At 55.8% G+C, this 25,658-nt stretch overlaps 2 protein-coding genes across 4 annotated transcripts; one reads left to right on the plus strand and one right to left on the minus strand.

The window, feature by feature from the left end:
* The first annotated feature begins 5,610 nt into the window (after positions 1-5,610).
* NCAPH (non-SMC condensin I complex subunit H) lies at positions 5,611-15,825 on the plus strand. 3 transcript variants are annotated; one of them, XM_061478967.1, is made up of 17 exons: positions 5,611-5,776; positions 5,866-5,947; positions 6,246-6,338; positions 6,956-7,094; positions 7,797-7,915; positions 9,110-9,299; positions 10,418-10,509; positions 10,660-10,865; positions 11,283-11,431; positions 11,935-12,042; positions 12,541-12,659; positions 12,974-13,081; positions 13,720-13,878; positions 14,185-14,304; positions 14,556-14,641; positions 14,936-15,011; positions 15,378-15,825. In XM_061478967.1, exons 1-17 carry the CDS (start codon positions 5,613-5,615, stop codon positions 15,435-15,437), a joined length of 2,070 nt encoding a protein of 689 aa, XP_061334951.1. In that variant the 5' UTR covers positions 5,611-5,612; the 3' UTR covers positions 15,438-15,825. The 3 variants fall into 3 exon arrangements, with proteins under 3 accessions (XP_061334951.1, XP_061334952.1, XP_061334953.1); XM_061478968.1 differs by having other exon boundaries at positions 14,562-14,641; XM_061478969.1 differs by lacking the exons at positions 14,556-14,641; positions 14,936-15,011; positions 15,378-15,825 and adding an exon at positions 14,387-14,549.
* Positions 15,826-16,512: 687 nt separating this feature from the next.
* Positions 16,513-25,430, minus strand: LOC133282748 (STE20-like serine/threonine-protein kinase). Its single transcript, XM_061478971.1, has 19 exons — positions 25,208-25,430; positions 24,428-24,592; positions 23,179-23,227; positions 22,829-22,978; positions 22,682-22,754; positions 22,091-22,285; positions 21,802-21,883; positions 21,594-21,716; positions 21,011-21,487; positions 19,463-20,479; positions 19,230-19,354; positions 18,389-18,512; positions 18,035-18,211; positions 17,802-17,925; positions 17,599-17,723; positions 17,325-17,522; positions 17,131-17,208; positions 16,932-17,045; positions 16,513-16,832 (listed from the first exon to the last, which is right to left on the minus strand). The coding sequence occupies exons 1-19, from the start codon at positions 25,352-25,354 to the stop codon at positions 16,740-16,742; spliced, it is 3,636 nt and encodes a 1,211-aa protein (XP_061334955.1). The 5' UTR covers positions 25,355-25,430; the 3' UTR covers positions 16,513-16,739.
* Between the last annotated feature and the right edge of the window lie 228 nt (positions 25,431-25,658).

The raw sequence follows: 25,658 nt of genomic DNA on the forward strand, positions 1-25,658 counted from the left end.
TTCATGTCCCCACTTCTTCTGCTTTCCCCATCCCCTTTTCCCATCAGGAAGTTATAAATCAGACGATTCTAAACCTCCCAACTAAAACCATTCTGGCTGCACAAGAGCAAGGTGTTAAGAAGAAACAGAAGCCCTTCTTAAAGCTGCTGTTTGGAATAGCAGCATTTCAGGCTGAGCACAGCATTACCATGCACAGCACCTCCGAAACCATCGTTCCTTTTCTTGCAAAGCAGATTGTGGCATCCAGGTTGATTGAAAAGGTGTTGCGGAGGTGAAATGACAGCAATTTTCAACAGAGAGGAAAGGAGGGTTGTTCTGAACGACTCTGCTCCCTGCAGAGGCACGAGGCCATAGCCGACAGCAAAGAGTGCTTGTACTGAGGGACACGTAGCTGATTATTACAAGCTGTTCTCCACCCAGAAGCTTCTCTGATGTGTGAAATAATCAAACGGCTGCAAATCTGCATTTCAATGGGGGAATTTAGGAATCCGTACCCCAAAGAGGAGGGAGTCTCCTTGGGTGAGGCTTGTGGCATCTCCCAGCCTTCACAGAAGAAGACACAGGTAGTGTGTGACTGCAAAGCACTCTTGATGTCCTGCTGCCCTTCACCAAGGTAGGGTTTTCACTCTGAAAGGTGATGGATGTCAACCGTGCAGCAGCAATACCCCTCCAGGGAGTGGAGCCCCTATTAGATGGGTTTGTGTTGAGGTTTGTGTTGCAGCCCTGATGCTGTCAATATTACAGATTCCCGGTGTTGGACAGCAGTGGCAGATACATCCCCCACTGGGATTTGATCAGCAGCACCCAAAACCACCCACAAAACCATCAGCAGAGGCCCACTGGGCACATCTCCAGGGACTTCTGAGTCATTCAGTGTGCCCAAGGGGTGGAGAACGCAGGGGATGGACACAAAGTCCTCCAGAGCAGCTCTGGTCTGAGATGCTCTCAAGATCTGGCAACAAAATCATCCCTGAGGACTGCACCCACGCTGTGTGCAAGCAGAGGAGGGTGGTGAAGCAAAGCTGTCCTGCTCTGCAGACTGCCTGCCTTCCTGCAGCACCCACAGAGGCATCAGCACCTCTGAAAACACTGGTCCAGTTGGCAGCCTATGCGAGGACCCAAAGTTCCACCAGTTTCCTCTGCAACACGGAATCACTGGATTTGCTGTCCTGGGTTCAGGTACACCAGTCCCACTCTCCCCCATGCAGAGATGTGGGGGTTCAGCTCTGCTCTAAGGCCCTCACTCACAAGCACCAACCTGCTTTGAAATGGTCATTTCAACCTGCTCAAGTCCTGCATCACAAAGTGAATCGAACTGAATGAACACATCACCAACCCAGCCAGTCCATCCAGCACCTCCACAGCAGGTTCCTGCAGTCAGGAACGATTGCTGATGGAATCCTCACGGGTTGCATCCGGACCAGCCTGCAGCCCATTTGTCTTCCCTTTGCTTGGAAGGGAAAGCTGCCAAGAACAACACGAGACGCTGCGTGGGCACGACCAGACCAAAGCTGTGGAGAGGCACAGCCTCCTGCTGCTGCCTCTCCAACCGCTCAACAAGATTTACAGCTCATCACATCTCTCATCTGCTCTCCAGCCCGAAGTCTCATCCTGATGGCTCCGCCTGGACCTCGAGGACTTGTCCTCAGCTGGGAGTGCTGTGACCACAGTGCTGATGATTTATTCATCGCTGCGCTTCAGGAGGTGATCCTGTGTTTGAGTTTGCAGCCATCACCGTGTCTGTGAAACCCTGGATTTTACAGCACGAGGGTGATAAAACACAAGAAATCAGAGAGAAAGGATCCAGATCATCGCAAATGAGCCAGGCACCTGCAAAGGGGGAAGTCAGTGGGGCCACTCGGAGCTCTGAGACCCTGCAGGATGGTCCTTTGCACACTGGGCTCCTCCAGAGGTTCCCCACTCAGAGCCACACTCTAAAGGAGGGGGGGAAACCTAAGCTGTGTTAGTCCAACCTGTGCTGCAGCCTCTTCACACACAGCACTGAGGGTATACAAGGCTGCTCAGGAACCGGCCATCCTGATGATACCTAAGAGAAACCACACCATTCACTTCTTCTGAGGTGTCAACCTTTCCCTCATGCCCTGAGGTATAAGCACAACTACGAGCAGCTCTGCTGCAATAACAAGCCAGGCTGAAAGCAGACAGCATGTCCTGGGAGGGAAAAAAGCAGATGGAGAGGCTGACCCCAGGGTGTCACATTGAAAACCAAACCCAGCCCCTTCCTAAAGCAGCTGAGCAGGTATTAAATTGCCTTTTATTATTGAGATGAGCTACAGTTGTTTGCATAAGAATAGCACCAGTGGGTTAATAAATGCTCCTGTCTGCTCCAGCACATGGAAATCATCAGATATCTTTAGTTTTCAGGCCCCTTGCAGCAAGAGGAGACCCCACTTGTGTGGCAGCAACAGTCACAGGGTCCCCAATCACCCAGGGACGTGCCCCGAACCCATATGGAAACCAAACCCCCAGCAGCCACCAAGCCGAGGTCTGGTGCTCACAGGGGGCCGAGGGCTCAGTAACCCCAGAAGGGTGCAAGTTCCACACTCCCCAGCTCTATTTTTAGCCTTGCAGCCAGGGAAGATCCCTGTTGCCAGGCTTCCCGTGTTATGGATCCGGAATGGGCAGCACATCCCACGCCAGGGACCTGTCAAGCAGCTCAGCAGCCCCGTCGCTGTGACTGACAAGGTTTCAAGTCCGTCACGGCAGCTGAGGCAGTCACACAGGAACGCTTCCATGCTTCCCCTCTTCCTCCTCTTCTCCTAAGCTTCCCACCCTCCTCCGGCACTTGCCTGCAGCTGGGAGGCATTCCCCATGTTCTGTGTCACCCCAAAGCGGGGTCTGTGTCACCCTGGAACGGGGCAGGCTTCCACTCCTAAGCCATTCTTCCCAACTCCCAAAGCAAACCTTACACGAGCATTCACTCCAAGAGCAGGAGAATCCCAGCACACGTCCATGGGGGTTTTCACCCAGTGACAGGTCTGAGCTGTTCATCCAGTTTCCCAAAGTCCTGCTAGGGATTTATTAGCTGAGGAGCTGATCGAAGAGGGAGCAGCATCTGTAAATGTTCATGTCACCAAATGATACATTCCCTTAATAAAGAGCATGAATATTCCTGTCCTCACCAGCACTGCTAACGGCTGGGAACAATCAAACCTTGCTATTGCCACGACAGGGATGATTTATCTGGACATTTAAAGCCTCCACAGTTCCTTCAGGCCCTTCACCTCAGGTGTGTAGCTGGAGTTAGCCATTTGTTCACAACATTAAAAGCTTCACTAAGAGGCTTCTGCTTCTAGAAAGGCACATCACAAAACAAAGTGGGGTTTACAGCCTCTCCATGTCAGTCTGCTCCGACTGGAACAGACAAGGGAAGGGGTCAGACCCCTTGGCTCAGACCCTGAGTTACCAGGGACATAAAGAAGCCCTACAGGGTTTCTGTCCCCCACATGAGCCCGCTGTGGCTTTAAGAAGTGCCCTGGGCATCCTAAGGGCACTCGAGGTGCGCTTAGGAGCAGATGCCAGTCTCCACAAGTTTATCCTTTGGCCATTTTGGGGTGGTAGGAGTCAGGGCAGGGGCTGACCCATGGCACAGCCACCCCTTGGCTGGCTCAGCCGGGACCAGCTCTTATTTCCCTAACTCCTAAGAAATGTAGAGATCGAACCACATCTTTTCCTCCTGCCCCATCCAGTGGTTCAGACTGGAAGAGCACTTTGCACTTGGGAAGCATTCAGGCATCTGCCGCAGAAAACATATGGACTCAGAGATCAATATGATCAGACCAAAGCCGTTTATTGCAAAGCCTTAACTCCTTATATACTATTGCTTACATGCACTTACAGTGATTTGGCATATTATGATTGGATCCATGTCTTGAAGACCCCTAGTGACTAACATATAATTGGTTAAGCACAGGTGTGAGAACCTGACCTCGAAAGCTTGCCAACAGTCCACAGTTCTCATAACTCAGTGAATTCCAGCTTCTTATCTTGCTTGCTTCAGCTTCCTCGGGGTATCTTTTGGGATTATTCAGAGTTCATGTACCAATTATCCATTCTCCTGTGAGAACACTGTCTCCACAGACATCCAACTGCAGCAGCATCGCAGTACCTAAATCCATCATGAAGGAATAGGGCAGCAGCTGCTTCACCCCCCCTCAGGGGAATAGCACTGGGAATGCTGGCCTGGTAGGGCTGGAAAAGCTTCTCTACTGGCTGGTGGCACTGGAGAAGAAGCTGTTCTTCCCAACAACTATAGGGTCATGATCATAGAGGCACTGAATAATACCGGGTGGAAGGGACCTTCAGAGATCATCTCCCTTCCATGCAGCCATGGCTCAGGCCGGACCCACTCCCCATGCTAACGCAAGGAGCGTGTCCCCTCTGCCTGCAGCCGGGCACTGTGCTGGCATCATGGAATCAATGAGGATGGAAAAGAGCTTTAAGACCCCAGTCCAACCGTTCCCCAGCACTGCCACGGCCAGCACTGACCCATGGCACTGAGGGTGTGTGAGCAGGGACGGTGACTGCAGCCCTGCCCTGGGCAGCCTGTTCCAATGCCTGAGCACCCTCTGGGGAAGGAATTGCTCCTCAGCTCCATCTAAACCTGCCCTGGGGCAGCTTGAGGCCGTTTCCTCTTGTCCCGTCCCTTGGTCCTTGGGAGCAGAGCCCAGCCCCTCTTGGCTCCATCCTCCTGTCAGATCAGGCACAGCTCTGCTGGGACAAGGAAGCCTGAGGAGCAACAGCTTCCCCCCAGCAAACCTTTCCTGCAGGGAACCCAAAGCAATGCAGACAATACCTCACCTGCTGAGCAAGGGAGACGTGAAAAGCTGATGTGAAAGGGGGGAACTTCTGATCCTCGTGGGGTCCTGCACACAAACGCACGCTGCCTTGGTCAAGCCAAGGGATGAGGTTTAGGAAGCTTTGCTGGCTCCTCCGCAGTCACTGCAGCAAGGCAGGAGCTGCTCCCGCTGCCACTGAGCGCCAGGGCCAGGCGGGGAGGGAGGATGCAATGGGGGGCAGGATGGAGGCTCCATCACACCCCACACACCGCCAGGCTGCCCAGGTGCGGGAATACCCCGCTGGTGCACCCAGAAACACGCAGAGCTCAGGGGAGAGGGCTCCGGGGCACACTGAGGGTGTGCAGGACACCGGTAGAGGCTCGCACCCCGCTTCCCTGCACCGGGGACCCTGACAGGAGCCGGAGCACGGAACCGGAGCACGGAACCGGAGCACGGAACCGGAGCCGGGGCACGGAACCGGAACCGGGGCACGGAACCGGAGCACGGAACCGGAGCACGGAACCGGAGCACGGAACCGGAGCACGGAACCGGAGCACGGAACCGGAGGCGCCCCCTCCCGTAGGCCCAGGCCCCGCCGCGGCCGTTACGCCCGGCGCCCTGCGCGCGCACGGATTCAAACCCGGCGGGGCGGGGCGAAGCGCGACGCGTTCCGATTGGCAGACGGGCAGGCTGGCCACACGCTGATTGGCTCGTATGGGGAGGAATGGGCGGGGATACCGGTGGCTAGCCCCTCCCTTTCCCGGGCCTGAGGCGAGGCGGCGCGGCGCGGGCTGTCGGTGCCCCGGGGACAGGATGAGCACCGCGGCCCTGCGGTCCTTCGGCAGCTCCGGCACCCCGGTGCTGGCCGAGTGCCCTCGGAACGATGACGAACGGGAGAGGCGGCAGCGCCGGCGCTCCAAAGCCACCGACCTCCACCTCAGCAGCACTGACTCGCCGCGGGGCCTCGCCTCACCCAGGTACGGGCCCGGTGCGAGGGGCTGTGGGGGGGGGGTACGTGGAGGAGGAGGAGGAGGAGGAGGGTCCCTGACAGCCGTGTCTCCCGCAGGCAGGCGCAGGCAGGCCCGCAGTGGAGCCACAGTCAGATCGCGGATCACTACAGCACCTGCATCAAGCTCTCCACCGAGAACGTGAGTCGGGGCTCCCGGTCCAGCCCCTCTCGCACCACCGCTGACAGCGGTCATGAGGCCGCTTGGGAGGGGGGGGTTAAACTCCTTGAGCCTTGGCTACGTGGTTATTCTCCATCCTAGCCCTCAGAGCCACGTCCCTGAGCCAAACCGCAGGCTGCTGCTGCTGCCTCCCCAGCAGTAACCAAGCAGGACGTGGAAATGATCAGATCCTGCTGTAAATACCCCATGGGGTGAGGGACCAGACTCTTTTGATGCATCATTTGCCAGGGGATCAGTTCCGAGCTGTGCTTTGTTTCAGAAAATCAACACGAAGAATGTCTTCGGCTTACACCTGATAGACTACATGACAGAGATCCTGAAACAGAAGGACTCTGAAAGGACCAACTTCAAGGTGAGAGGAATCACTGCCTGGTCGTGGAGGTGCTTTATTTGCAACTGGCATTTAGCATAAGGTTTAGACAATAACAAACCTCAAATAATGCCAAGGTAACTGAGCTGGGGACTAAATATACCTTTTAGACACAGCAGAAACTTATAGTGTGGAATCCTTTTGTACCACAGAAATGAAAGGCTTTCGGTGATGGTCCTTCAAAAGGAGAGCTTATTTAAAAGAAAGGCTTGTGAAGCTTCTGAGTTAAACAGTGGGTGATAACAAGGAGCAGCAAAACAAGGCTGGAAAAGAAAGGAAGACAGTGTGGTTAATTCCCAGTATAATTTTGATCCAGGATGGATCAGAATAAGAATTTTTCTGGGACAGAGGCTTTCTCACTGTAATAGTTGACTGATGCTGGGGGGAAACTGGATTCTTGGGTGAATGAACAAATGGCAGTGGCCTTGAGGAACCCCTGAGCTAGCTCTGTTGTTGATGAAACTGAGGAAGGGATGGCAAAGAGTGCACAGGTTTTTGCTTGTACTACAGAGCATCCAGAAGTTCAGGTCTGCAGAGTCACATCTAGAGGAGACTTTTTGCTCCATAACTGTAACCCAGCTCTTTGTACCTCCCGTCAGGTAGCAGCGGGCACGATAGATGCCAGTGGCAAGATTTACTCCGTGCGTGTGGATACGATTCATGTGGATGTGTACAAAGTGCTTGGAGGCTTGAACAAGGACACAGCACCCAAAAACTCTGTAGACAGCCCAGGAGAAGGTGTGCCTTGCACTCGTTTCTGTTTAGCTGTTTCTGTTCCACCTGCACAGAGGGGAAATGGTGGTGTACTTCCATAGCACATGTGAATTTGGAAACACTTTGTACATCCCTTGAGTAGGGAGGGTTGAGGTGAGACCCTGAATTTGTCACTCAATCCTGTATTCAGCTATTGGGCCCATCAGATCTGAATGTAAACCAAAAGTGGCCTAACCTTTGTAAGAAAGAACTGCCTCCCTCTTTGCTTTGAAACAAAACCCATGCTGTGAAGATAAAATAGTCCATAAAAAGAAACACAGCATCCAACCAATGAATCATACAATGGTTTGAGTTGGAAAGGACCTTAAGATCATCCAGTTCCAACCCCCTGTCATGGGCAGGGACACCTCACACTAGACCATGTCACCCAAGGCTCTGTCCAACCTGGCCTTGAACACTGCCAGGGATGGAGCATTCACAACTTCTCTGGGCACCTGTGCCAGTGCCTCACCACCTTTACAGTAAAGAACTTCTTCCTCATATCTAACCTGAACTTCCCCTGTTTAAGTTGAAACATGGATGGATTCTGCTGGTAGCTACCAGGTGACTTCATGCCCATTGGGTTTTGCGTGTTTGTCTTGCGAACTGAAGTAAAAGCTGTGCTATCCCTCCATAGGGTATTTTAGTGAGTTTTCTGAGTGTAGCTTGTTCTTCTTTTCGTTTTAGAAGACAGTCAAGCTCCTGAGGTTGTCAAGAGAGTTCAGGCAAAGAAAAAGCACTCGTTCAAAACCATCGAGACGAACCTGAGCAACATCAACGTGTCGGAGGCTAGTCGCAGATGTGAGGTGGGTGGAGGGAGGCTGCTGCAGCAGCCGTGTTCTGGGGAGGAAAGGAGATGTCACCTCATCTTTCTCATTTCTTAGCATACATTCCTCTCTTGGGCTGTAACACTCACGTGTATATCTGTGAATCCTGCTATTAGAGCAAGGGTGGGTCTGGTCATGGGTGTTCCTCCTGTGTGAGGAAACTGGGGGAGCTCTCCCCTTGCTGAAAAACATGGGATCATAGAATCAACCAGGTTGGAAAAGAGCTTTAAGCTCATCAAGTCCAATGGTTCCCCAGCACTGCCAAGGCCACCACTAACCCATGGCACTGAGGCCTCGTCTCCACGGTGTGTGAGCACTTGCAGGGACGGTGACTCCAGCCCTGCCCTGGGCAGCCTGTTCCAATGCCTGAGCACCCTTTGGGGAAGGAATTGTTCCTCAGCTCCATCTAAACCACCCCTGGTGCAGCTTGAGGCTGTTTCCTCTTGCCCCATCCCTTGTTCCCTGGGACCAGAGCCCAGCCCCTGACATGCATGGGTCATTCTCCCTTCAGCTCTGTGTTTCAAAGTCTCCTTGTCCTGGGTTCAGCTGTAGCAGTCATTTTTTCTCCTTCTTAGCAGCTGATGCAGTGCTGTGTTTTTGACTTTAAGCCTGAGAACAGCATTGATAACACAGTGATGGTTTTAGTTGTTGCTAAGTAGTGCTTACTCCGATCAAGGACTTCTCAGTCTCATGCTCTGGCAGTGAGGAGGGGCATGGGAAGCTGGGAGGAAGCAGAGACAGGACACCTGACCCAAAGTAGCCGAAGAGGTATTCCATACCACAGCATGTCATGCCCAGTATAGAAACTGGAGGGAGTCACCCAGGAGGCCCACATTGCTGCTTGGGTCAGGCTGGGTATCGGTCAGCAGGTGGTGAGCGGTTGTATTCTCTCCCCTTGTTATTCCCCTTATCATTATTACTATTGGTGGTAGCAGTAGTGGTTTGTGATATACCTTAGTTACTGGACTGTTCTTATCTCAGCCCATGGGATTTACATTCTTCCCATTCTCCTCCCCATCCCTCTGGGAGCCAGGAGGAAGAAGAGGAGGAAGCGAGCGGCTGCGTGGTTCTGAGTTACCGGCTGGGCTTAAACCATGACACCCCTGCAAAAACGTGCTTCACCCCTTCCATCTTCTCCGTTCCCTGATTCTCTGCTTCATTCCATACCTGTAGATTGATCCCATGTTCCAGAAAACAGCAGCATCATTCGATGAGTGCAGCACAGCTGGAGTTTTCCTCACTGCGCTGCGTACCCAGGACTGCCACTGTGAGCTGCTCTTCGACTCGGAGATCATCCCTCTTCCTTCCTCAGAGACCCTCACACTGCCAAACACCAACCCTGTGAAAGTGATGGATTTAAAGCGTGAGTGCTGGTAACCACTAAGAAAAGGGGCCCATCAAGACCTTTATATCCCTTTTATCTCCCAAGTGTGCTCATTCTACTCTCAGCCAGCTTGACTCATGCTTTTGTTCACTGCTTGGCCACTCTATGGCACCACTGCTAGTGAAACTGCTGGCTAACAGGACTTTTGTAGATGTTAGATCACTACAGATCTAAAGCAGATCTGTCATGTAGCACGTATAGGTGGCCTAAGCTGTGCTGCAGTTGAGATTAGTGTATTCCAGGCTAAGGACTTAACTTGTGGAATCCTATAATGGTTTGTGTTGGAAGGGACCTTAAAGCTCATCCAGCTCCAACCCCTGCCACGGGCAGGGACCCCTTCCGCTAGAGCAGCTTGCTCCAAACCCCTGTGTCCAACCTGGCCTTGAGCACTGCCAGGGATGGGGCAGCCACAGCTTCTCTGGGCACCCTGTGCCAGCGCCTCAGCACCCTCACAGGGAAGAGCTTCTGCCTAAGAGCTCATCTCAGTCTCCCCTCTGGCAGGTTAAAGCCATTCCCCTTGGCCTGTCCCTTCAGGCCCTTGTCCCAAGCCCCTCTCCAGGTTTCCTGCAGCCCCTTCAGGCACTGGAGCTGCTCTCAGGTCTCCCCTTCAGGAGCCTTCTCTTCTCCAGGCTGCCCCAGCCCAGCTCTCTCAGCCTGGCTCCAGAGCAGAGCTGCTCCAGCCCTCCCAGCAGCTCCATGGCCTCCTCTGGCCTCACTCGAACAGCTCCACGTCCCTTTTGGGCTGTTGCCCCAGAGCTGAACGCAGAACTGCGGGGGGGGGGGGGGGGGTCTCACCAGGGCAGAGGGAGAATCTCCTCCCTGACCTGCTGCCCACAGTGTTTGAGCCTGTACATAACCACCAAACCCCACTGCTCTGATAAGATTCCCGGTGCTATGCCCACCCTGGAGTTAGGGTAGCAGTTGAACTCTCTGCTGAGAAATGAGCCAGCTGCTTTTGCTGTGAGCCCTGCACTGCCCTACGTGCAGGAAGAGCTGCCTACATGTGTGGTTTTAAGAATGATTGGGTGCCTGGTGCTTTTAGCTGTTGGTTTCTTCATCCTGTGTTGATCTCTTGCCCTTGCTCTCCTTGTCTCTAGCCCTTCTAGCACAGTGCACTGAAAAACGCCCCATCTGCTCTTCACTGGCTGGTTTCCAGTTTACAAAGTGGGATGCTGAATCCAACGATGAGGTATGTTTGTTAGCTCTGCACTGGGTGGGATACCTGAGTTGTATCCACGGTCACCTCCAAAGTGATCACTGAGTTACATGGAGCAGTGGGGTGTTGTGCTGCAGGACCACTGCTAGCCTGTGTTTTCCTGAGCACCTTCTTCTCCTGCAGTCAGTGTCAGCCCTGTTGGATAAATTCAAGAAGAGTGACCAAGTGTTTGATATCAACGCAGAGGTAGACAGTGATGTGGAAGACTGTGCTCCCATCCTGCCAGGTGATGACTTCAATTCTGACTCCCCCAGGAACACACCAATAGACAAGATTGGGGAATTCAGAGAAAACGTCAACTCCTTTGGAACAGTCTCCCAGAGGACCGGGTAAGTAGTCACTGAGAATCTATGGCTTTGCTTTGAGAGGGCATGACAACTGCTGGCATCTCTCTGGGGATCTTTTATTCCCATGTACACGTTTCCCATCTGGCTGTAGCTGTTTTCTGTGCAAGCTTTGGGTACATCCAGGAATACGTTACAGTAATATCTCTGCTCTCTAAGAGGACCTTTTTGTGGGGTCACGTTTGACTGCTTGTGTGCTCCCTCTGCTCCCCAGTTTCCAGCCTGCCCTTTGGCAAATCCACCTCTGTTTCTGCAGCAGCCTCACGAGCTCCATAGTTTAGAGTTCCACACAGAGGGAGCAAGCAATATCCTTACAGAGCTGATGTGGATATTGACTGCACACCCAGGCCCTATGTGCGCCAAAGGAATGATTTCACTCAGCAGCATGTGTGCTCTTCCCAGAACTGACACAGCCTCTTTTGGAACGGGAGACGTCGGGACCATGTGCCATTATGTTTCCATGAAACCAGGGGAATATTCCTACTTCAGTCCCCGGACTCTGTCGATGTGGGCTGGCCCAGAGCACTGGCGCTTCAAACCTCGGCACAAGCGTATGTATGTAGAGACAGCAGCTCATGTGCTGCCAGGTCCTGCTTCCCTTTAGGCAGCATCTGACTCATAAAGCAGGGACAGTGGAGAAGGGGACAAGCCTGCCTGGCTCTTTTCTAGCCAGCTGGGAAGCAGGACTGAGTTCAGACACCACGAAGGCTCTCAGCCACATGCCGATCCTTCTAAAGTGTTCTCTAGTGTTTGGGTGATGATGCTCGAAGTTGAGAGGGTGTCTCACCGCAGCAACAGGAGGTAGTGGTACTAATACAGCTCCTGCTGTTATTTCCCACCTCCTGCATAAAGTCTGAAGATTAAGTTACACTTTCTGCTTCTATAAAAAGATACTGATCCCTTGAAAACGTGAAGCTGAGAACACACTTGTTGCTTTCCCACAACAAAGAGGAAAGGTGACCTTTCCGTGTGGAGCAGATGCTCAAGTTAGGAGTGAGCTTGTGGTTCTTACTCTGTCACAAAGCACTGACAGTTTGCTTCCTTTCTGCTGCAGTGGCTGAGTCTGAAAAAGCGACCAGGAAAAGGAATGCAAAGAAAGCGTTTGAAATAGACTTTGATGAAGACATTGACTTTGAGGTGCATTTCCGTAAGACCAAGGCACGTGCTGAGTTTTTGCCTCTTTCTGCTCTCTCTTTTATCATGTCAGTGTGGCTGGCAACTGTCAGCTGCAAATGGCCCCTGTGAAACTGGCTCTGTAAGTCTTCTGACTCCAGGTCACCTTACAAGCTGAGGGGTTTACCCACCTTACGGTGGAGAATCAGGCTTAATTTCTCCTGGCTTAAATCCCAACCATTAAAAAGACCCTATGGATCCAGCTCCGTGTCCCAGTGTGCTGCACAGAAACCATTAGGTGCACCACCTAGACCAGTGTGAACTCCTCCTTGCACATGTCTTAGAACTTGCCCCCTTTCAGGCTGAGATATGAATTATTTAGCTTAAATAAGCAAGTTTTGAATACAATGAGTCAGAGTTAGACATTGTGTGGTTTAGTCTGCTTCTTCCCTAACACAGACAAAGACCTGTGTTCAAAGCACTTACTGTGTGTTTGTGAGTAGTGGATAGCTCATGGGCAATGGCATTTATTATCCCCCCCAGGCAGCTGTAACTCTAGCCAAATCCATTCTGGAAAGCCAGAACGTGAAGAGCACCACGCTTCCCACAGACTTCCACTATGACCCTAACACCATTCTCCAGCTGTACCTCAAACCAGCTTTTAAGGTAAGAGACTTCTCTAAAAGCCTGTTTGCAATGATTCCATGCACAAAACCACTCTCCACCAAATGCTTGAAGTGCTTTGGGATGCTCCTCAGGGCTGGAGAAGAGCCACCCTGTCTCTCACTGAACTGACACACACTTATGGATGCTGGAGTGGCTCTGCTTAGCTGGGGGCTTGCTATAGAGGGCTGGTTTGCAAGGAGGAGGAAGAGCCAACAGGCTGGGAAAAGGGGAGGTGGTGAAGAAAGAAGGTGCAGGTATTGCTTGGGCAATATTTGGAGTTTTTCGTTTGCTGACCCCTGCTCTTGTCCTGGAAGTTCTGCAGGATGCCTCAGCCAGAAAGTTCCTTGGATCATGAAGATGTCGTCGGCGAGTACGACTACAACAACCCCAATGACACCTCCAACTTCTGCCCTGCAGTGCAGGTAACTGGAACAAGAAGCTTTCTTCCTGATGCCTATATTTGATGTGTGATGGGAAGAAGCTGTATCCAGAATTAATTCCTAGTGAAAAAGAATTGGAGTTGTAGGGATCTCTGTGCACACCCATGTTCCCTCACCAACAACATGAACTAAACTCTCTGGCCTTGGTGTTTGCCAGTCAGTTTGCTTTAGAAACTCCATTCCAGTGCCCTAAAGCAGGAGCAAATGCCATTGATCACCTCCAGAGTCATCTTTACACAGTGAGGTTTGCTCCCAACTGTTCTGAGCTACCATTGAAAGAGATTTCTTCTCAAGCTTCAGCTTTTGGCCAGGCCAGTGCTGCCTCCTGAGTGCATTTGTGACAAGTCCCAGCTGGTCCCACAGTTGCAGGAAAACCCCTTCATCTCTGTTGTCTTTCCTTGGAGAACAGTCCTTTGGTATTCTGCACACTAGATCTCCCTTGTGTTTGGCCTTAGCCCAGCCTAAGTTCTGTGGGGAGAAGCTGAGTAATAACATTTTCCATGGGGAAGGTGGGCAGGTATCACCACCAACCTGAGAGGGTGGTGTTGTCTCAGTGCAGGACACTTCTGGCTCCTCAGAGATGTCTCTTTGTGGCCTCACCGCTCTTTCTTCTTCACCAGTGTGCTGACAGCGATGATGACAATGACCCAGTTCAGTTCACGGGCCTGACAGGGGAGTTCAACCTTACTGCCCATCCTGAGGTTCCAGAAGCTGAGCTCAACAGGCTTGTCGATATCACAACATATGGAGAGCTGAACCTCATTGCTGAGCCCCAGAAGGTAAAGATTTGTGTTGTCACTGAGTGAATTGCTCCTTGGGAAGGTCTGGAGCAAAGCCTCACACCACCTTGGGTGGTTGGAAGTCCTGAGACAGCAGTTTCCCTGGTTTGCTGCTGCTGGATGCTTTGTACCCAGATGAACCCTTGTGTAAGAGGAGGGAATTAATCAAAGGTCTAGAAGTAAGAGAACATTCACTGTTGTTCCCAAGGAGAACCATGTTCTGATTGTTCCTGTGGTCCTGATGGAGGACAGTGCTCCTGCTTCTGCTCAGGTGCTCTCAATTCACCCTCTACTTCTGCTCCTCAGATCAACAAGATAGCAATTCAGTATGCAAAGACAGCCAAGAAAATGGACATGAAGACATTGAAGAAGAGCATGTGGAACCTCTTGACTGATGGAAGGGGGAAAGAAACAGCAGCAGCAGAGGTGAGTGCAGGAGGCACCAGATCCCTGAATAGCTCTGATGGCAAGAGAATGCCCTGCAGGTAACTAAGCCTAACTCCTGCAGAGACAGTCCTGGGCAGGTTGAGCAGCGATTCCTTTCTAGCAGCCTTGCTCCTATGGGATGGCCAAGAAGGAGAGACAAGAGTGTAACTGGGAGTGGTTTCTCTCTGAACACAAGGTGAATACTGGCAAGCAAAGTCTGTCTCAGCAGTGTCTGTCTTTTTGCTAAATAGATGAAGGATGCAGAGAAAGAGGAGGATGCCTCAACAATAGTAGAAGAGAAGGTCTTCAGCAGCATCACAAAGGATCTGTTTCACAGGTAGAGGCCCTAAGAAAGTCTGGGCTTAAGATCAGGGGTAGACTTCAGCTGAGCTCAGGCAAACACCAACCCCTCTGTGTCTGTTACAACCGACCTGAACCCTGGGGCTGCCTGGGGGAGCTCTTGGCTTGCATTCAGCTGGGGGAATTGTTGCTTAGTGGGAGGGGAAAGGTAGAGAAGAACCAGATCACTGGGGAGGAGCTGATCTCTGGTGACCTGGTCCTTGCAGGCACGCTCCATCCATCAGGTTGCAGTAGGCTCTGGCCATCCTAACCTTCTCCTTGTCTTCTGTAGGCTGCCTTCCAGGATGGCTAAAAACCTGTCTGTCCCCTTAGCCTTCGCCTGCCTCTTGCATCTAGCAAATGAGAAGGTAAGTGCAGTGTGGACACAGGATATGTAGGAGAAGAGCCATTTTCTTCCTACATCAGGACTTCTCCAGTCCTGGTTTCATGCTCATAGTGAGCATAAATCAGGCTGATAGCTGTGATTAAGCACTTGTAGCATTTCCAGCCTAACTGCTGTCTGTCACTGCTTGCTGTTGGGTCTGGCAGCAGAGGGGAACACGTTGTTGTGAGCATTAAGAGCATTTCAGTCTCCGAGGGAAGCCTCAGCCTTGTGTGTGCTGATGGGGACAGAAGGGGCTGGGGTTGCTCTGAACCTTCATCACGTGGGTGTTTGCCAGAGTTTGGGGAAGAGTTTGGTTTTGGTGAACTTGGCTTTTCTTTTCTGTTCCTAGAATCTGAAGCTGGAGGGCACAGAGGACTTGTCTGAAGTCTTGGTGAAAAAAGACAACTGAGCCCTGTGTGCTCAGCTCCTCAGCTGGCTGGTGCTCTCTGGACTCTCATCAGTGGTAGGCTTTTCTCCTCCAGCACTGTTGCTGTGAAACCTCACTGGTCTCTGCGCTCCCAGAAGAGTTTAAATCAAGGATGTCCTACCTAAACTTAGGACCCATACAGAGCGATGGTTGCAGCTCTGCCATCTTCAATCCATCAGTTCTTTCCTGGGTCTGGGTAGTGAAGTTCCTCCATCTCACTGTGAACCGAAAGGCTCCTCTGTGTCACTCAACGTACATGGACCGTTACCAGGTCTCCACTTCCTCCTGTTCCTGTCCTGTTCATCCCAGAAAACGATTTACTTTTTATACTGAGCTTAAAGGTAATAAATAAATTGCTACAGACTTTGCAGATGGGCCTTTGAGGTGGGGAAGGAGGAATCTCCAAACCAGGGAAGGGATTAAAACAAGAGTGTTGGGGAGCAGCAGCAGTCAGGGAGCATCACCAGCCAGGACCCAACAACGTGAGCAGCACCAACCTGGAGATGGGGGCGAGCTTCAGCCAAGAGCTGAGATCACCCCACAAGCTCCTGGTGCTGAAGCAGGTCTGAGATCAAGCAGAGAAGCGAGTCTGAAGGGCAGGGTTGAGTCTGAGGCAATGCACAGCTTAGGCAGGGCCTGAAGCCCTGGAGCTGAGCTTTGATGGAGCTCCTGGGTCGTGATGTGGCTGGGCCCCTCATGAGGCTGATCAAAGCCATTAGGGCTTATTAGTGCCCTTGGGGCCCCAACGAGGTGGCTGGAGAAAGGCTCAGTGCACAATGCTGCCAGCTCTGCCTTTGAGGTATCCCAGGGCCTGAGGCTGAGGATGGGACCCCCATAGAACAGAATCACCATGGAATCCACCAGGCTGGAAAAGACCTTTGGAGATCATCAACCATCACTGCCAAGTCTACCACGAAACCATCCCTTGAGAGCTGGCCCATGAAGGGCAGGTTTTGGGGCACAGAACACACTGGTGGGACACCAGATGAGGGGGTTTAAGTAAAATAGTTACAAACAGGGACTTTTATTAATGAAGGGTGTATTTCCTGGAGCTCAGCTGAGGGGAGATCCACATGGGAAGTATCCACAGCTTCCACACCAGGGAGCTTCTGGGGTGATTCGCCCACACCCCAGCCCCTCCAGCAAAGCGAGGGTGGGCTTGGACCCACCAGCTCCTGATCCATACCACATCCTGCCCAGCACCCCAGGGCTGCTGTTCCCCCTGTTGCCTTGGAGGTCTTTAAGGCCCATGTCCCAGAAGAGCCGTGGGTCCTGCCTGCAGTGTCAGGAGGGGAGTTGGAAGCACTGAGTGATGCCGGTGCTGCTGTGAGCACTGTGCAGCTCCAGCAGCGAGTTCTGCAGCTCCTCCTCCAGCACCTGGAGAAGACAAGCAGCGCTGCCATGACCCATTCCCATCCCTGCCCTCCATCGGGAGCATCCCACGGAGGGGATGCTTCATGCTGCAGGAGCACTCACCTCCATGCGGGCCGCCAGCCGCTGCCTCCATGCACTGAGCTCCATGGCGTGCTCCTGGTCCAGCCGCCCCAGCTGCCGCCGCTCCTGCTCGGCCAGGAGATGCATCTTCTCGCTCTGGGAGAGGGAAGGTCAGGAAGGTCCTCAAGAAAAGGTACCGAGGGGGTAGGAAGCCCCCAGGGTGAACTTTCCCCCCGTGTACCTGCATCTGCTCCAGCTCTGCCAGGTTCTCAGCCTGCTGCTGCTGTAGCTGCTGCCACCTCTCCTCCTGCTGTGCCAGCTGAGGTAGGGGACAGCCCACATCACTCCCCATCCCCTAAAAGGCACCACTTGGAGCTTTTGGGCTGCTCTCCCCATACTTTGGGGAGCCTCATTGGCTCTAGAAGGTGCTTGTACCTGCTTGGCCCTCTCGCTCTGCTTGCCCCCAGGAGCCTCCTGCATCTTCAGGTTGTCCTTGAAGAGGGTCAGGCAGGTTTTGGTAGCCCAGCGCTGGCTTTTGAGCAGCTGAGCCTGCTCCTGAGCCTGCTCCTGTGCCTGCTGGCTACTGAGCTCGTCCAGCAGGAGCTGGTGGAAGCGGCTCATCCTCTCCATCTCCTGGGAAAGGGGTGGGAGGATGAGCCAGGAGAGGGATGGGGACCCCATGGGGCTGGTGGAGCAGCTCCCACCTCACCTTCTCGTGGCGCTTGCGGAGCTGCAGCCTCTGCACCGCGTGCTGCTCCTTCACCTGCTGCCTGAAGAGCTGGTACTTCTCCTGCAGGTGCCCTTGCTCCATGCTCCACACCACCGACTCGCGGGCTGATGGGCACAGCACCATCACCACCACCAGGAACCTCCCTAAGAGCCCACCATCCTCCTCCTCCCAGCCCAACCCACCTCTCCTGAGGCTGTGAATCCTGGTGCTGTACTCCCAGTCAATGGACATCATCTTCTTCTTGTGCTCCTGGACCACCCTCTGCAAGGCTGCGTTGAGCCCCTCCTGTTGCTGCTGCAGGAACCGCTGCTCATGGGGTGAGCAATGGAAAGCCTTGGCCCCAGCACCCAGGGGAGCCGGTCCCCATGCTCCAGGTGGCACAGACAGAGGAGCCAGCGCTGCCCCAGACCCTCACCTCTCTCCCATCACCCTTCAGCTCCTGCATCCTCCTCCCACAGCCCTTCTGGAGGGCCTTGAGGCGTTTGGCCTCCTCACGCAGCTTCACCGTGTACTTGAGCTCCTGGTGCTCCTTCAGCTGCCGGTGACGCCGCTCCAAGCTCTCCACCTCCCGGTCATAGAACTGCTTCTTGCTCTATAACCATGTGCAGATACGGTCAACGGGGCTGCAGGGACCACAGGAAGCAACCAACACCCCCCCAGACCTCAGTGTCTCCCACAGCAGGACCCCAGCCCGCGTCCATTCCTGACCACATCATGGCACAAGGGATGATGATGATGATGATGGTGATGATGGTGATGGACCCGTTACCATCATCTCCTGCTCGATGTGGCGGAACATCTGCTCCCGCTGGTGGTGGAACTTGTGCTCCAACCGGCTCTGAGCTCGCTGCTCCTCCTTCTGCAACACCCGCAGCTCACGGAGCTCCTGGCGCCTGAAGGTGTGGGGCGAGATGGGGCTGAGGGTGGCCCCAAAGGCACCTCTCTCTCTCCCGTGCAGGGAGCAGCTCAGCGCTGGTGAACAGCATGGAGAAGGACTATCTCCAACAAGAATGAAGATGGGATGCCCATTGCCTACGTGGTGGCCATACTCATAAGCTGCCTCTCCATAGAATGGGTTGGGTTGGGAAGGACCTTGGGATCACGCAGTTCCAACCCGCTGCCATGGGCAGGGATGCCTCACACTAGACCATGTCCAACCTGGCATCTCCCCATTCAGCCTCTCCTCCTCTCCTTGGGTGACACAAGGGCTTATGGGAGAAGATCTTCCCCTCTTCTTTCCTTAAGGTGCTGCTGGGCACACCAGATGTGGGGCCGGGCACACCAGATGTGGGGCCGGGCACACCAGATGTGGGGCCGGGCACACCAGATGTGGGGCTGGGCACACCAGATGTGGGGCTGGGCAATGCTTTGCCTCCTCATGGGTCCCTACTTCCCCGAGGACACAGGGAAGGGCTTGCTCATGGTCTCCTGCTGGAGTAGACCCTGACTATGGAGCCAGATGGGTTTCCAAGCATGGTGATGGAGCACTTGTGCTCTGCATGGAGCCCCTCAGACCCATCTCCTGCACCCTTTCCCCTTGGCCCCTGGTCCTCCTCGGGCAGGAACGGGTGGAAGATGCCTGCTGGCCCCTCCACCTCCACGTCACTCACCGAGCGGAGCGCATCATCCCATCCCTCATCCCGGCCTTGGTGGTCGCTGCGCTCACGTCCTCCCCGTCCACCCCAAACCTGGGGGGTTCCTTCACCATCCCTTGGAGAGAGGCAGGTTCCTGCATCTGGGAGCAATGGTTCTGAGCTCAGACAACCCAAAACCACCCAAAACCCCAACCTGGGGGCCCATGCAAAGGGGGTCACCTTCCCATGGCCGCCGGCAAGGTTCTCACCTCCTGGGCTTCTCCAGCCAAAGGGAAAGGCTTTGGTGCTGCAGGGAGGATGCTTGGACCTTGCCCATCTGCAGGGTGCTCCTCTCCATGCCTTGCTGTGAGGGATGGATCCACTTCCCACACTGCCTGTGCCTGGGAAGAGATCCAGCCCAGGGCAGCGTTGAACCTCACACTTTGTATGGCCTTTGGATGTCCACCAAGGGCCTCCTGGGGCTCTGGCGTTGCTCCCTGAGCCTCCAAACCACTCCTTTCCTCTCCAGGTCCAGCCTTTGATGGCCCTTCAGGAGCTGGAGCAATTTGCACCCCTTCTTCTCCAAGCTCTCCATCATTTTCCTCCTGTTCTTTCCAGTCATCCTCAACTCCTGGCTTGTCCCTGGGGCTGTTCCCCACTTTCTCTTCTGTTTCTTCTTCACCAGGCCCCAGGATCTCCATGGAGGAGGAATTCTGGGTCTCTTCCCTTGCAGGTCCCTGCCCTGCACACGCTGCAGAGGTTGGCTCCAGTTCTTCTTCCAGCATCCCTTCCCCAGCTCTGGCCTCCGCATCTCCCTCCGCTTTATGCTCTCCAGCCAAAGGCCCTTGGACAAGGTCCTCTTCCACCCCAGGCTGAGCATTGCCTGTGGCTTCCTCCTCCCTCCTCCCCACCTCCTGCTCACCCGGGTCCATGGGATCAGCGCTGCCCTTCAGGTCTTGCAGTGACCAAGAAACCCGGTACCGATGCTCTGCCGGCACCTCAGAGCTCTGGGGTTTGCTCCTCATGGTCCATGGTGCCGCCAGCTGCCCCACGGCCGAGGCTCTGCACCAGTGCCCACCCATGGGTGCAGGCAGGGCCAGCGAGGTGCAAGCAGGGTCTCTGCTTGATTCCTCTTCTGCATTGCTTTTGGGGATGGAAGTGGGGCTTGGGTGGCCTTCAAGACACCCCTCCATGGGCGTTTTGGCCACTGATGATGTGTCAGCACGTTGGGTTTCCTCCTGGGGCTCTGCCGTGGGTCCAACCTGCTCTGCCTTGAGTCCAACCTGCTCTGCCGTGGGTCCAACCTGCTCTGCCGTGGGTCCAGCCTGCTCTGCCGTGGGTCCAGCCTGCTCTGTCTTGAGTCCAACCTGCTCTGCCATGGGTCCATCCGGCTCTGCCGTGGGTCCAACCTGCTCTGCCTTGAGTCCAACCTGCTCTGCCTTGAGTCCAACCTGCTCTGCCGTGGGTCCATCCGGCTCTGCCTTGGGTCCAACCTGCTCTGCCTTGAGTCCAACCTGCTCTGCCTTGGGTCCAACCTGCTCTGCCATGGGTCCATCCGGCTCTGCCTTGGGTCCAACCTCCTCTGCCTTGGGTCCAACCTCCTCTGCCTTGGGTCCAACCTGCTCTGCCGTGGGTCCAACCTCCTCTGCCGTGGGTCCAACCTCCTCTGCCTTGGGTCCAACCTCCTCTGCCGTGGGTCCAACCTCCTCTGCCGTGGGTCCAACCTGCTCTGCCGTGGGTCCAACCTCCTCTGCCGTGGGTCCAACCTCCTCTGCCATGGGTCCAACCTCCTCTGCCATGGGTCCATCCGGCTCTGCCTCGGGTCCATCCGGCTCTGCCTCCAGCTCTTGCAGCCCCCCAAGCTCTCCTGCCCGCTGTGGTGCTGAGGGGATCTCAGCCACGCTGCAGCGGGTCCCCGGGGGGCTGATCTCCTTGTGACACCCTCGAGCTTCTCCTCCTGCCTCTGCTGGGACTGACGTCCCTTGAGGAGCATCCAGCGGCATCGCCTCCATCCCACTCGGCTCTGCCCCGGGCTGGTCCCTAACTGCTTCCCGGGTCCTCAGCCCTCCAAGGAACGACCTGCGCCGCATCAGCTGCAGGAGCTCGGCAGGTCCCTTGGGGAGCCTCACGGAGAGCCTGGCCTCGGGTGAGGATCTCATCTGCTTCAGGACGCCCGATGCTCTCCTGGTCCTGGGCTCCGCCACCACCGGGGCATCAGAGGAGATGCTCAGCCCCTCACTGACTCTCCCCATTGCAGCCAGCGGTGCTGGGGGGCAGGAGGGGTCTCCATGCTCCTGCCCCCCAGGCTGTGGGGTGGACAACGGGGGGAGAGATGAGGCTCAATGAGCTCATGGGAAGGGATGGGGGGATCCCGCACCCAGCCAGGCGCTACCCACGCACCGAGAGGACCGGGCCTTCCTCCTCATCCTCTTCATCATCAGCAGCAGCAGTAGCAGCAGTCCTGGCCTTGGCTACCAGCTCCCGGAGCGGCCGCTTGTCCGAGACACCCATCACAAAGGGGTGCTGGGTGAGAGCAAGGGAGGTGGCTGGGACCAGCACCAGGGATGGGTCCCACCACGCTGGGCCCACAGCAATGGGTGCTACCCACCTGCAGGAGCTGGGACGCTGACCAGCGCTCCTTGGGGCTCTTCTGCAGGGATCTCCTCAGGAAGTCCTTGAAGTCTTCAGACCTGCGGGATGGTCCCCGTCACCCCTCTGTGGGCCCTATGGGCCTTGGGGTGATGCCCACCAGCATCCCCTTCTGTGGGCAAAGGTGGTGCCTGTGGTACCCCTGGGGCTGGGCTTGGAGGAGTCGCAGCCAAGCATCCCCTATGGGCCAAGAGCCCGCCCCAAAGAACACCTCCCCTTGTCACCCGTGTTGGGTGCTGGGAACTCACCACCTCTTGGGGTGCCTCAAGGTGGGTGGCTGGGACTTGGTGATCTTCAGCAGCACCCGGAGGGGGTTCAGCTCGTGGTAGGGGGGCTCCATCTCGGCCATCTCGATCAGGGTGATGCCCAGTGACCAGATGTCAGCCTTGTAGCTGTAGGGGCTCTCCTTGGACATCTCACACTGCACCACCTCCGGGGCCATCCTGTGCGTGGCACAGAGGGGAACGTGTCCAGCCTGCCCTGGGCTGCTGCCTCCTCCCGAGACCAAACCCAGGTGACAGCCCTGCAGAGAGAAGAGCTGAGATTCAACCCCAGCTCTTCCAATGCTACCCCGGGAGGCCTCGAACCCACCAGTGTCCTCCCCATGCACAGCCTCATGCAACTGAGAAGCCCACCCCGAAGCCATCATTAACTGGAAGAGGAACAATCCTCTTGCTCTTAATGGTGGCCTTGGCAGCGCTGGGGAATGGTTGGACTTGATGATCCAACCCCATTGATTCCATGGTTCCAATCCAATTCCTTGAGATGCTTCTGGTGTTGTGAGCATCCCCTGGGCTCCCTCATCCCAGCATCCCTGTGCATTCCCCACACACACCTACCAGTAAGGGGTGCCGATGAAGGACACGCGCCGCTGGCCAGAGCTGGAGTTCTTGGCCGAGACCCCAAAATCAGCTGCAGAGCAGGAAGCAGCGGTTGGAGATGATCCCTGGAGCATCCCTGTGCCCTTTGGGACCCCCGGGACTCACCCAGCTTGATGTCCCCATCGAGGGTGAGCAGGACATTGCCAGCCTTGATGTCCCTGTGGATGATGCTGCAGCCATGCAGGTACTGCAGTGCCAGCAGGAGCTGCCTGCAGGCGCCTCGGATCTGCTCCTCGCTCAGCCCCTTCTCCAGCCCTGCCATCAGCACCAATGAACCCCGCTGCCAACGAGGCCCAAACCCCGGGGTACCCAATGGAAGATGCATCCCAACCCGTCCTCCCTGCTGGAGATGCTGCACGACGCCAGGAATCGCTTCCACACCATGGAATTTGGCCATCCCATCCCAAATCCCACAATGGCCAAGCATCAAAAATGGGGGGGGGGGTGTGTGTTACCCAAAATCGCTGCATCCACGGCCCCTCCTGGACAAAACTCCACCAGGATCTGCAAGGAGAAGTTCCCCACCCTGGTCTGTAAACGTGCTCCTCCAGGCAGAGTCCACCAGCCCTGGGATGCTGGGGTCCATGCCCTGATGGTGGGACCATGGTCCATGCCCTGATGGTGGGACCCCGGTCCATGCCTTGATTGTGGGAGCCTGGTCTGTGCCCTGATGGTGGGACCCCAGTCCATGACCTGATGGTGGGACCCTGGTCCATGACCTGATGGTGGGACCCTGGTCCATGCCCTGATGGTGGGACCCCAGTCCATGCGTTGATGGTGGGACCGTGGTCCATACCCTGATGGTGGGACCCTGGTCAATGCCCTGATGGTGGGACCATGGTCCATGCCTTGATGATGGGACCGTGGTCCATGCCCTGATGGTGGGACCCCGGTCCATGCCTTGATTGTGGGAGCCTGGTCTGTGCCCTGATGGTGGGACCCCAGTCCATGCCCTGATGGTGGGACCCTGGTCCATGCCCTGATGGTGGGACCCCCGTCCATGCCCTGATGGTGGGACCCCGGTCCATGCCCTGATGGTGGGAGCCTGGTCCATGCCCTGATGGTGGGACCCCAGTCCATGCCCTGATGGTGGGACCCTGGTCCATGCCCTGATGGTGGGACCCCAGTCCATGCCCTGATGGTGGGACCATGGTCCATGCCCTGATGGTGGGAGCCCGGTCCGTGCCCTGATGGTGGGACCATGGTCCATGCCCTGATGGTGGGACCCCCGTCCATGCCCTGATGGTGGGACCCCGGTCCATGCCCTGATGGTGGGACCCTGGTCAATGCCCTGATGGTGGGACCCCAGTCCATGCCTTGATGATGGGACCCCGGTCCATGCCCTGATGGTGCGACCGTGGTCCATGCCCTGATGGTGGGACCCCAGTCCCTGCCCTGATGGTGGGACCCCGGTCCATGCCCTGATGGTGGGACCATGATCCATGCCCTGATGGTGGGACCCCCGTCCATGCCCTGATGGTGGGACCATGGTCCATGCCCTGATGGTGGGACCCCCGTCCATGCCCTGATGGTGGGACCATGGTCCATGCCCTGATGGTGGGACCCCCGTCCATGCCCTGATGGTGGGACCCCCGTCCATGCCCTGATGGTGGGACCGTGGTCCATGCCCTGATGGTGGGACCCCCATCCATGCCCTGATGGTGGGACCCCCGTCCATGCCCTGATGGTGGGACCAGCACTCACCCAGAGCCGCCCGTCCCAATAGAGCGCATCCAACAGCTTGATGATGTTGGGGTGGTCGCAGCAGGCCAAGATCTCGATCTCCACCACGTGGTCCTCCAGCTCCTCCTCGCTCGGGGCATCAATGACCTTGGCGGCCGCCAGCACCCCCGTCACCCTGTTCTGTGCCTGGGGGGGGGAGGTTTGATGTGGGTACCAAAGCAGCAGCCCCATGGTTTGTGGTGAGGGGTGAAGCTTGGACCCATCACATCCCATCCCCGGTGCTTGGTGCCACCAAGGCAAACGCCAGGAGCCCATTGTCACCAGGGATGGGATGAAGAGGGATGTGCGGTCACGCGGTGTGATGCGGCCATGCCACCCTGCATGTCCCAGAGCACGGAGCATCCCGCTTGTATGGATGCTGTGTGGACCCTTCATCAGGGACTGGAGCGACAGGACAAGGGGCGATGGGTGATGGGTTCCAACTGAAACAGGGGAGCTTCAGGTTGGATTTAAGGAAGCTCTTCCCAGTGAGGCTGGGGCAGGCCCCACAGGAGCAGACCCATCACCGAGCCACCGGTGCCGGAAGGCGCCCGACGTTGGGTTTCCTGCCGCGCTCGGGCTCCTCGCTGTGGTTTTGGGTTAGAACCTCCCATCTCAGCCCCTCACCCAACCGAGGCTTCAAGCACCCCCAGCTCCCGAGCCGGCGGCTGTCCCCGTGCCAAGGGACAGGGATGGGGACCAGCGATGATGTGCATGGACCCTGCCACAGGGCCCCGGTGGGGTCCTGGGGGGTTCTCCTACCTTAAAGACCTTGCCGAAGGCGCCATCACCCAGCTCCCCCAGCAGCAGCCAGGTCTCCTCGGGGTCCACGTCCCTCCTGATGTGCTCGTGCTGCTTCGGGGGCTTCTTCTTCCCCCCAAAGCCAAAGAGCCTGCGGAGGAAAGCCATGGGGGCACCTCCATGCGGAGAACGGGGTCCTGGGGCCGGAGCTGCAGCACGAGCAACCTCACAGCATCACAGCAGCATCACTCTTCCTCCTCCTCCTCCTCCTCCTCCCTCTGCGGCAGGAAGGGGCTGCCCCGGCCCGCGCAGGAGGTGCCATGAGGCCGAGGTGCCAAAAGGAGACACTGATGCTTCATCACATCCCACCCTTGTGCTCACCCCCTGCATCCCACCAAAGGGGTCTTATGGGGGTACTCAGCATCCCTCTGCGGGTGCACGGTCCTTTATGGCTCCAGCCAACAGCCAGGAT

Source organism: Pezoporus flaviventris, unplaced genomic scaffold, assembly GCF_033815535.1.
Source record: "Pezoporus flaviventris isolate CSIRO_AGI_PZ_B2104156 unplaced genomic scaffold, CSIRO_AGI_Pfla_v1 ptg000138l, whole genome shotgun sequence".
Classification (NCBI taxonomy): Eukaryota; Metazoa; Chordata; class Aves; order Psittaciformes; family Psittacidae; genus Pezoporus; species Pezoporus flaviventris.

Bases quoted from the DNA above. Each gene is read 5' to 3' on its own strand.
- NCAPH (XM_061478967.1), top strand. From the start codon at position 5,613: ATGAGCACCGCGGCCCTGCGGTCCTTCGGCAGCTCCGGCACCCCGGTG. The intron at 7,916-9,109 runs GTGGGTGGAGGG...CCATACCTGTAG, and splicing joins AGGCTAGTCGCAGATGTGAG to ATTGATCCCATGTTCCAGAA. The intron at 10,866-11,282 runs GTAAGTAGTCAC...TGCTCTTCCCAG, and splicing joins ACAGTCTCCCAGAGGACCGG to AACTGACACAGCCTCTTTTG.
- LOC133282748 (XM_061478971.1), bottom strand. From the start codon at position 25,354: ATGGCTTTCCTCCGCAGGCTCTTTGGCTTTGGGGGGAAGAAGAAGCCC. The intron at 22,979-23,178 runs GTAACACACACC...TGCTGATGGCAG, and splicing joins CGTGGATGCAGCGATTTTGG to GGCTGGAGAAGGGGCTGAGC. The intron at 20,480-21,010 runs GCAGAGCCGGAT...CCCACGGCAGAG, and splicing joins CAGAGCCGGATGGACCCGAG to CAGGTTGGACTCAAGGCAGA.